The 10,072-nt window shown below is 47.7% G+C and overlaps 2 protein-coding genes across 7 annotated transcripts in view; both read right to left on the bottom strand.

Moving 5' to 3' along the window:
* The window catches only part of LOC118120114 (abl interactor 2-like), an 882,953-nt gene that overhangs the window by 158,777 nt on the left and 714,104 nt on the right, over positions 1-10,072 (bottom strand). The window lies entirely within an intron of this gene.
* Positions 1,019-10,072, bottom strand: part of ttn.2 (titin, tandem duplicate 2) — a 181,170-nt gene continuing 172,116 nt past the window's right edge. Inside the window, 6 exon segments of the mRNA XM_047342567.1 lie at positions 1,019-2,337; positions 2,492-2,764; positions 2,855-8,638; positions 8,787-8,997; positions 9,205-9,587; positions 9,694-9,999. Of these exon segments, the coding sequence (XP_047198523.1) occupies positions 2,045-2,337; positions 2,492-2,764; positions 2,855-8,638; positions 8,787-8,997; positions 9,205-9,587; positions 9,694-9,999 (7,250 nt within the window). The 3' untranslated portion in view covers positions 1,019-2,044.

Here is a 10,072-nt window from a genome sequence, read left to right as displayed (position 1 = left end):
GAAGTGACTGTTTCCATCGTTTTAAAACATTAACAGTGAATTTCATGGCCCTCGCTCTAAAACACAGTTTCCTCATTAACATATCGGCAGGTGGCTGTCGGCAGCATCAACAGGACGAGTCACATTAGTTTCCTTTATTTAATTAAACGTCTGGAGCTTAGTGACACTTTGTTGTCTGTTGAAGCAGCCGGATGAGGGACCTCGCTCGGGGCCCTCAGGGGCCCGACACAGAGGAAGATCCACTTTGAGTAATTGTGCTTTTGATGCTCCTGAACATGAGCTGCAGTATTTATGTGTCGACAGCAGGACGTCCTCCCTCTGCTCTCAGTCTTCATGTCACTCTGTGTAATGAACATCTGGCAGCTGCTTCCTGCGCCACACACAGCTGCTTTCACTCTTTCACTCTTTAATTCAGCTGCTTTCACTCTTTTCACATATTCTCACCATGAGGTTACACTGCCACCCGGAGGCCACAGGAACTAACTGCATGTGGTTTCACCTCAGGAGACTTTGAATCACATTGACTCACTGAAGCAGCCGTATCACAGACGAGTTCTTCCCTGTGGAGTAATAGTCGAGTAATGACAGCTTCATCCCTATTGGATGGATCGTGATGAAAGTGATCACATGACCACGGTCTGACGTTTCCTCTGACATCACCAGCAGGGCAGGTTCCTTATATAATAATTATTGCTCGGCACAGACAGCGCCACCATGAGGTCAAAACTATACTACGATTAAATGTGTCAAATCAAAACAGACATGAGCTCCGAGCTCTTTACGATATGATCACAGCTGTGGGACATGTGTCTGTCAGACGGAACCTGCACTGGAACAATCTTGTTACGAAAATGCTAAATCTAATATTAATATATATATAATATATAACATGGTTCAAATTAACTATGAAAATTACACAGAAACACGTTCCCACGACAACGTCACGTTACAACAGAACATTTCTTTTCCTTTCTAAAGACCAAAAACAAATGGAGTCAAAGAAGGACAGCAGACTTGGTGCAGTGCTGATAATCATGCTTTATTAAATCAATAATTGGAGAAAAACTCAAGGAGGCTGCGAAAATAGTTCCATGCTACAACTCCAACTTCAACCACACCAAAACGCAGAGCAACACACAGGAGCACGCTGGATTCTGCCCTGGGTTCAACGCAGCTCAGTTAGTTTCGGCTGCGCCGCGTCTGCTTGACTGACAAGTGAACTAAAAACTAACACACAAAAAACACTGCAGACCTCCGAGAGGCAGCTCTGCCTCTGCAAACGAGCACAGGGCGGACTCTGATCTCACCTGATGGCCAGGTTGGTGGGAACCGAGGAGCCCGAGCAAGTGGTCGTTTGCCAGAAGCAGAGCACAAAACAAAAAAGAAACATGTGCTCAGGGAGTGCAGGCCGCTCGCACTGTGAGCATGTCATGAAAATGGCGGTATGACATAATCCGTCAGAGGCGAGGTCCAGTCGTCCTGCTTACAAGAGGGTAAAATGCAAACAGGACTCAGGATCTCACACTCGTGTTACAAAGCACTGCACTGCTCTCACTCTGGAGCAGCGCATGTATAGTTTGTCTCTGATTGAGTTATCGTCAACAGGGAGCCTCTCTACCTGCTGAGGCAATCTTAAGACTTCAACTTATCGTTGAGGCACAGTTTAGTTTCTCAGTTTCACAGGGTATTCGTTTCTGTTGAAACTTTCTCCTGTTAAACCACATTTAGTTTCATTTTGTTTCGGTTAATATTATTGTCATAAATAACAATACATACATTTCCCATAACCGTTAAATTCGGCTATATACATTATGTACATGTCACAGAAAAATGGATCAAAAATCCTAAGTCATAGTTATCCAATATGGCACATTTTATAACAACTTTAGACTTTAGTCTAGTTTGGCATAAATTAATGTCAAGTTTGGTACAAAAATAGTTCATATATATACAAGAACAGAAATTGAGATCTTTATCAAGTAGAGTATTTTGCTCAATTAATAAATAAAAAGGTATGGAAGTAGAGAAAAGGGGACGATTTTTTTTACACTGATCGAATGCTAATGTGAACAGTCGCTGAGTCAGATCCGAGCTCGTTGGACAGTTTGAGGGTATAGGTTCCAGCATCTTCCGCTTTCACCCCGGTGATGATGAGGGTGGTTAGATCCTCCGTCGTCTCTATGTGGAAGCGTCCACCGGCAGTCACCTCGATGGTTTTGCCCCCGCGGGACCACTCGATGTGTTTGGCGTCACCGGAGAAGGCACAGGCGACTGTCAGGACTTTGCCCGGCTCGATGCTGATGTCCTCCGGCAGAGCCTCGATTCTGGGAGCAGAACCTGGGGAACCACAGTGGACGATACATCAGGGCCCAGTTTGATTGTTTTTCTTTTGTCAAAACAACAATTCTCTCTGTGAAGATTTTCAAATTCAAACTAACTTTACGAGGACAAATCTCTAAGTTCTTTAATAGATTAAAAGATAGTGTCTCACCGATTGCTCTGAATGAAGACCCCTCGGTGAGGCTGCTGGAGCTCAGTGCATACGACTCAGATGCAACCGTGGACATGCTGGACATGGACATGGTCTCAAACTTCATCTCAGCTGCCATGCTGCTGAAGGAGCTGGACTCCATCATGGATGACATCATAGCTTGCTGGGAGGAGGAGGAAAAGGAGGAGGACTCTTCCATTGTGTGGATTTCTTTCTTCATCATGGATGAGCTCATGGCTGATGAAGATTCCTTGTGACTCATCATCGTTGATCCTGTTTAAAGTAGAGATGGAGAAAATTGTAATGTGGATTTTCATAATGACTTCAAACTGGACTAAACATTTTTTGATGTAATGTTCTCACCTTTAAGAGCCAGTTGCTGCTCACGATAGGCTGTGATCTTCATGCGTACGGACTGGAAGACCTGTCCAGTGAAGGAAAAGGAGGATTTGGATACTCCTCCCTCTGATGTCATCTCACAGGTGTATTCTCCCTGATCGCTGTCCGCAAGATCGTGGATTACAAGGCTGCAGGAGCCCTCAGAGTATTGCATCGCAAGGTGGCTACTCTGCGAAAGTCTCCTCCCGTTGACGTACCACACCACCTCTCTGACGCTGCTCTCACAGACACAGGACATCCTCACTGAGCCCTCACGGGCTTCAGCTGTTAGTTGATTCAGAACCTTGGGAGGTTTTGGGGTTGGGGATTTGACAGGGGGTGGAGACACAACCCTCTTAGGGGACATGATCGGAGGAGGAGACTTCATCCTAGGAGGTGATTTGATCCCTGTCGGCTCTGGGGACTTTAACGCCCTGGGCGATTTGATCCCTGTCGGCTCTGGGGACTTTAACGCCCTGGGCGATTTGATCCCTGTCGGCTCTGGGGACTTGATGCCTTTTGGTGTTTTTATTCCAGCAGGTTCTGGGGACTTCATTCCTTTTGGTGTTTTGAGTCCTGCGAGTTCTGGAGATTTGACACCACGAGGGGATTTGAGTTCCTCGGATTCAGGTGACTTCACTCTCTCTGGAGACTTAATAGGTGGAGGTGACTTGAGTCTGGGTTCTGGGGATTTTATACCACGTGGTGACTTAACTCCCTCAGGTTCAGGAGATTTGACAGTTGGAGCTGGTGATTTTAAGCTGGGTGCTGGAGAGGTTGCCGACGGCACAGGAGACTTGACGCTCCTAGGAGACTTAATTCCATCTGGTCCAGGAGACTTCACACTCGGAGTAGGAGATGTTGCACATGGTTCAGGGGATTTGACACTTGGTGTTGGTGATTTAATTGAAGGCACGGGGGATGTAACGCTGGGTTCAGGTGACTTTACACTTGGAACAGGGGATGTTACGGAGGGAGCAGGTGATGTGACTGAAGGCTCTGGTGACCTTACAGATGGCTCAGGAGATTTGACAGCCTGAACTTCTTCTTTGGGAGCTGCTCTGCGAATGGTTAAAGTGAAGTGAGCCTCCTGTCTGCCTGTGGCGTTCTCTACCACCACCGTGTAACTGCCCTCGTCTGAAGTCGTCACAGAGGAAACCTCCAGGCTGGACTTGTACTGAGTTGTGGTGACCTGGACACGGTGAGATGCAACAAGAGTTGTGGTCTTGTGCATCCATGAAACACTGGGTGCCGGCTCGCCATCAATATCACAGGAGAATCTGGCCGTCTGTCCCTCTTCAATCGTCACAGACTGAGGCTTGGTGAGGATCCGAGCCAGAAGAGAAGGCTTCACCTTTTGGACTGAAGCTTCCTCAGCTACGGCAGCAGAGGATGATTTAAGTTTGGATTCAGAAGTGGAGTGCTTCCCAGTAAGAGAAAATTTGTCTGATGAGTAGGAGGAAGCAGATGACAGGTATTCAGTCGAGGCGTATTTGATAGATGAATCATACCTCTCAGATGAGGCAGCATATCTTTCACGAGTAGCAACCTCATGTGTCTCGGTCAACTTAGACTTGCTCTCCTCCACTTCAAAGTGGGTCTGGGACGCATAGCCAGTTTTAAAGTGCGTGGTGTGATAGTGGTCAATTCGAGTTACTTCGGGGACAAATGTTTTGGTAACTTCCTCATCTTTGCGGCGAGAGGAGAAGGTGGTGTATCCTCCACAGGACACATCCAGGGTGGCATAGTCCGATGCCTCTCCCTTAGAGTTGGAGCATACACAACGGTATGTGCCACTGTCCTCTTCCTGACAGCCCATGATAACGATGGTCAAGACGCCGCTCATGTTGGTGAATACATATTTCTCACTGCTTTCAGAGATTGCAGTTCCATTATGGAACCACTTGACCTCACCATCTGGCTTGGCTTGGATGTTCAGCGTGAATCTGGTGTCTTGGCCAATTGGTATGCGATGAGAACGCATCCTGACGGTCACACGGGGAGCATGGTCAAGGCTGAAAGGTGTCTGGCTAACAACCTGATATTTTCTCTCAGATTTCAGAGCAGCCTTTCTGGCCTCATAGCGGGACATGATGTCAAATCTGGCAGATCTCTCAAACCTGGAGGAAGAGCGGGAAGACCTCTCAACTGATTTGATGGGGCTGGGAGAGCGGGGACGAGTCCTCTCCGGGGTGGGGGACCTCCTCCCCACAATCTGTCCCTCTACTTCCACAGGTGGCCTGGTCCGAGATGGTCTGATCAGCTCTGCGACAGGACGCATCAGCTCAATGTATGTGGGAGACAATGATCTTCTCCTCCTCATGAACTGAGAAACAGTACGTTTCTTCTTCTCAACAACTTCAACAGACTCCTGCCTGAACTCCTGTCTCCTCTCTTCCCGTTCCATGGCACGCCGCTCTATGCGGATAGGGCTGCCAGCAGGAGAGGCAGAAAAACCGAGCTCCAGTTCATCCTCCAGCATCATTTTCTCCTCCTCTGTTCTCCTCATGGAGAGGTAGTCGTCCACAGGCATCAGCAGCTCCTCGTCGCTCAGGTCTCCCAGAGATCTCCTCCTGGATTTGAAGGAAACCTCAGATTCAGGGGAGGGTGAACGGCGTGCAGGCCTGACAGTCTCCAGGTCATCCAGGCTGAGTTTTGGAATACGCCATCTAGGCCTGTACTGGTCAGTAATTCGGGGGAGGGGCATGACATAGAACTGTTCCCACCTGGACAAGCGAATACGTCTCTGTCTCTTCTGCACAATCCTCTCCATCCTCTCTGGAATCTCATACTGGTCTCTCAGCTTTCTGTACCACTTCATATCCGAGAGAGGTACAAACTGTTTGATGGCCTTGTCTTCATCCAAAACTCGAGGATCGTGAACTAATGGCTCTGGCATCTCATATGGCATGAAAATCCTCCTTTCCTCCTCCAGCCTCTTGGTATCCGACTTCTCCACTGTGATGTCAAACTCACCCTCTATGTTCTTGGTACTCACTGCAGGCTTGTACATCTCTGCAGCAAATTTGAGGGCCTCCTGGGCTGTGGGGTTGAAAGGTACAAGCTCTTCAGTGGCAACAATCCGCTGAGCCATCTTGTTCGTCTTTTCAATTTCTTTCTGTATGTGTCTGTATTTCTCCTCCTCGCTCTTATACTCTCTCCTGGTATAGGTCAGGCGGTCGACATTCAGTGTAGCCTGGCAGCTTGCAGAGCCAGCTGAGTTGGTTGCGGTAACCTTGTACAAACCAGAGTCCTCAAGTAGAGTCTCTCTGACGTGCAGGACATGGTAATCAACATCCTCCTGTATGACAACAACCTTTGGACCAAACTGTAGTGGATGACCGTCCTTCTCCCATTTCAGAGTAGGAGTTGGGATTCCTGAGACTCTGAGTTCGAAACGGACACTATGCCCTTCTATGCACTCAACATTAGCCAGGAGACGTTTGAACATGGGCCTCATAGTTTCCTCCATCACAGGATGAGGTGTCACAGTGAGGCGAGCCTTGCAGCTGTCTTCTCCAAACCTGTTGTGGGCCATGACTGTGTATTCAGCATCATCGTTCACGTCCAGATTGTGGATCATCAGCTGGTACAGACCCGTATCACTGGTGAATGTGTACTTGCTGTCATCGTCGCCTGCCCTGATTCTCTCTCCATTCTTAAGCCATGCTACATGAGGCTCCGGGTGCACAGTAATAGTGACACCAAAGCGGACATCTTCGCCAATGTAGGCAGCGCTATTGTAAAGAGGCAAAGTGAACTCTGGTGGTCTCTGCAGGAGTTTACTCTTGTCAACTCTCTTCCTCAGTTTCTTGATGGAGCGGCTTACATAGTGCTCTCTGATGCTTCTTACCGTATCAACAAAGAGCTCTCCATAAGCACTGTCCTCTCCATCCTCGCTCACCACCTTGCATCTGTACACACCATCATCACTGTCTTCAATGTCCTTTACATAGATGCTGGCAAAACCATTACTGTAAGTGATCTCATACTTGGGGCTTGGGTGTAGCTGACGGTTTCCGAAGTACCACGACACCTGTGTACTCTTGTCATAGTTGGCAATGCTACAAGTGAATCTGACATGGCCGCCTTCCTCAGCTGAGCCATGCATGACTGGACCAGCACGAAGGCCATGGTACTCGGTTCCAATCTTCACTTTACCCACAGCTAATCCTCTCTGGTTCTTGAAGGCGCCACCATAAGCAACGCGAGCTGACGATACGATAGTGTCCGTCCTCTTCACACAGGTCTGGTAGTACCTTCTGTGTCTCAGTGTCTTGATGACCTTGTTGCTGACATGCTCAATCTTCATCTTGAGCCATGGGTGCTCCAGAGCCTCATGGGCGGTCATACGGAGCTTCATGTCCTTGACTAGAAGTCTGTCCACAAAGTCCATGGCCTCCAGGCTGATGTCCTTAAATGCTTCACTATCAAAGATGAACTCACAGTTTGAGATGTTCTCAATCATCTTCGTAGTTGACTCTGCCGCAAATGGATTAAGGCCACTGAGCAAAACATAGGCCATAACACCAACAGACCACATATCAGTGGCTGTTGTGATTAAGTCATGGCGGTGGACCTCTGGGGCACAGTACTCTGGAGCTGAGAACAGCATTCTGATGTTTTCTCCTGGCACTAGCAGCCGAGCCTGGCCCATCTCGATAATCTTTATGGTGGTGCTTCTCCTTGTAGAATAGACGATGTTGTCTGGGCGGATATCGAAGTGACCGAAGTTGCTGCTATGCAAGAACTTGACGGAAGAGCAGACTTGTCTCAGGTAGCGGACAATCTCCTGCTCTGTTAGCTCAAAGTTGCTGGTTCCAAGGCGCTCAAAGATGTCAACTCCAGAAATGAATTCAAAGATCAGGATAATTTCTTCCATACTTTCAAAGTATTCATGCAGGTAAATTATATTCTTGTGCCTTGCTACGTTGAGGGCCTCAATTTCCCTAAGAACCAACTCACGGTCAGTTCCTTTGACCTTGATGAACTTGGCTATGAAGGTCTTCTTAGTAGCAATCTCAACGCAGCGGTGGACTGCTCCAAACTGGCAGCGAGCAAGCTCCTCAGAGATGATGTACTTGGAGGACAACTCCTTCACCTTGTAGAATAGAGCTTCTTCCTTGGTGATCACTCTGGCTTCATCCACTTCCTCATCATAATTCCTAATCACAGACTTGTCTTCCTTCGTAGTGATGGGCTCAGTTGGCACAGAAGGAGAGCTCAGACCAAATCCGTTCTCAGCAATGACACGGAACTGGTATTTGGTCTTTCCAAATATGTTGATGATGGTGATGCTGCAGTCAGTGGTCTGTCCAGCACGGATCCACCTGTCAGCAGTGGTGGGACACTTCTCTACAATGTAGCCAATAATGTCGCTACCACCGTCATTGGCAGGAGGCTCCCAGGTCATAGTGATGGAATCCCGAGTAATATCACTGACCATGAGTCCCTTTGGAGCTTCAGGTATGTCAGCCACATTCACCTCGATGGTTTGCTTGTCCATTCCAAACCTATTCTTTGCAGTAATAATGTAGTAGCCATTATCTCTCCTCTGCACTCCCTTATGGAAGACCAGGGAGGTGAAAGACCTTGTGGTGATGACCTGGTGGTAAGGAGAGTTGGAGAGGATCTCCTGGCCCTTCTGCCAAGTGACTGCTGCCTCAGGCTTGCCAGTGATGGGGATCTTGATGGTGATCTGATCTCCACGGACAGCGTGGACTGCCCCCATTCCCTGGAGCTCTTTGGGCAGGTGGATTTTAGCAGGAACTAGAATTAAATTGACAAAAAATACAACGTTAATTCGCATGTTGTTATAATTTCTGTTTCAGGAATTACACCTGGAAACAATACAACCAGGTGGATTCTAGAAAACACAAAACGTAATTAATTTGTAATAACAAAATCATTTCATCACCTTCCACTTCCAGGTTGGCTGTTGTAGAGATAGAACCTGAGGGGTTGGTTGCCCTGACTTGATAAACGGTGGCATCGTTCTCATCAGCAGATGTGATGACGAGCTGGTAGTAACCTCCCTTGAACTCCTGAGCTTTGATCTTGGTTCCATCTGCCTGAATTTCCTTTCCACTGCGGTACCATTTCACCAAAGGCTTTGGATGTCCCACCACCTTGAGGGAAAAATAATCAAGTTAGATATTGTACTGAACACAAGCCTTGTCTCTTTCAGCAGAAACTGGAATTGACAAAATTAGGTTTTGTGTTTGTGTCCCAGAGTCAGATGAGACATTTGGGGTGAGGACATATTTAGACTTTCACAGATGTAGATGCCACTTTCAAATATTTGAAAGGTAAAGGTAATTAAATATATAAAGTACCTTAGTGACAAAGGTGGCATTGGCGTGATATTTGACGTTCATGTCCCTGATCTCCTCCCTGAATGCAGGAGCGCGTGGAGACTGGTCAGACTTCGGGATTATTCCCGCAGAGGTCTCGCTCCAGCCGCTCTCACCACCCGCATTCTCACACTTGACACGGAACTCATACTCGAAGCCCTCAATCAAGGCTATGACCTCATAAGTGGTCTCCACAATCTTCTTGTTGGTAACTGAAATCCACTTGTTCTGCTTCTTCTCACGTTTCTCCAGATAGTAGTTTGTAATTTTAGCTCCACCGTCACTGCTTGGAGGCTTCCAGCAGACGACACAGGAGTCCTTGGTGGAGCTGATGATGAAGGGCTGCTGTGGGATGCCCGGTTTTTCTGAGAAACAAACAGAGAATGTTATCGTAGTGCTCTACGTATCTGTAGTTTGACCTGCATTGTAGCTACAGAAGCCAAAAGTGGCAAACAATATTACGGGACTTACCGAATGGACTCTTTATGATGATCACTGATGGGATTTCCAGAGCCTCGCTGACTCCGTACTGGTTCTGGGCAGAGACTCTGAAGTAGTACCCGGCGTTTTCTATCAGGTTGGGGACGCGGCAGGTTGTGCCAGAGACCGAGGAGGACACCAGGTGCCACTGCTCCCCTTCTTTGGCTTCACGCTTCTCCACAATGTAGTTTGAGATTATGGAACCTCCATCATCCTTGGGAACTTTCCAGCTGATGACAACTGAGCTCTTTAGCAGAGCATCAATAACCATTGGACCCTCAGGGATGCATGGTTTATCTGGATAAACCATAAGAAGTGAGTGAGTAACAACACTTTCCCAACAGATAAATAGATCTAGGAATAGTTATTC

This window comes from Hippoglossus stenolepis, chromosome 13 (genome assembly GCF_022539355.2).
Source record: "Hippoglossus stenolepis isolate QCI-W04-F060 chromosome 13, HSTE1.2, whole genome shotgun sequence".
Lineage (NCBI taxonomy): Eukaryota > Metazoa > Chordata > Actinopteri > Pleuronectiformes > Pleuronectidae > Hippoglossus > Hippoglossus stenolepis.
The sequence above is the reverse complement of the archived record's forward strand: the minus strand, read 5'-3'. Positions and strand labels throughout refer to the sequence as shown.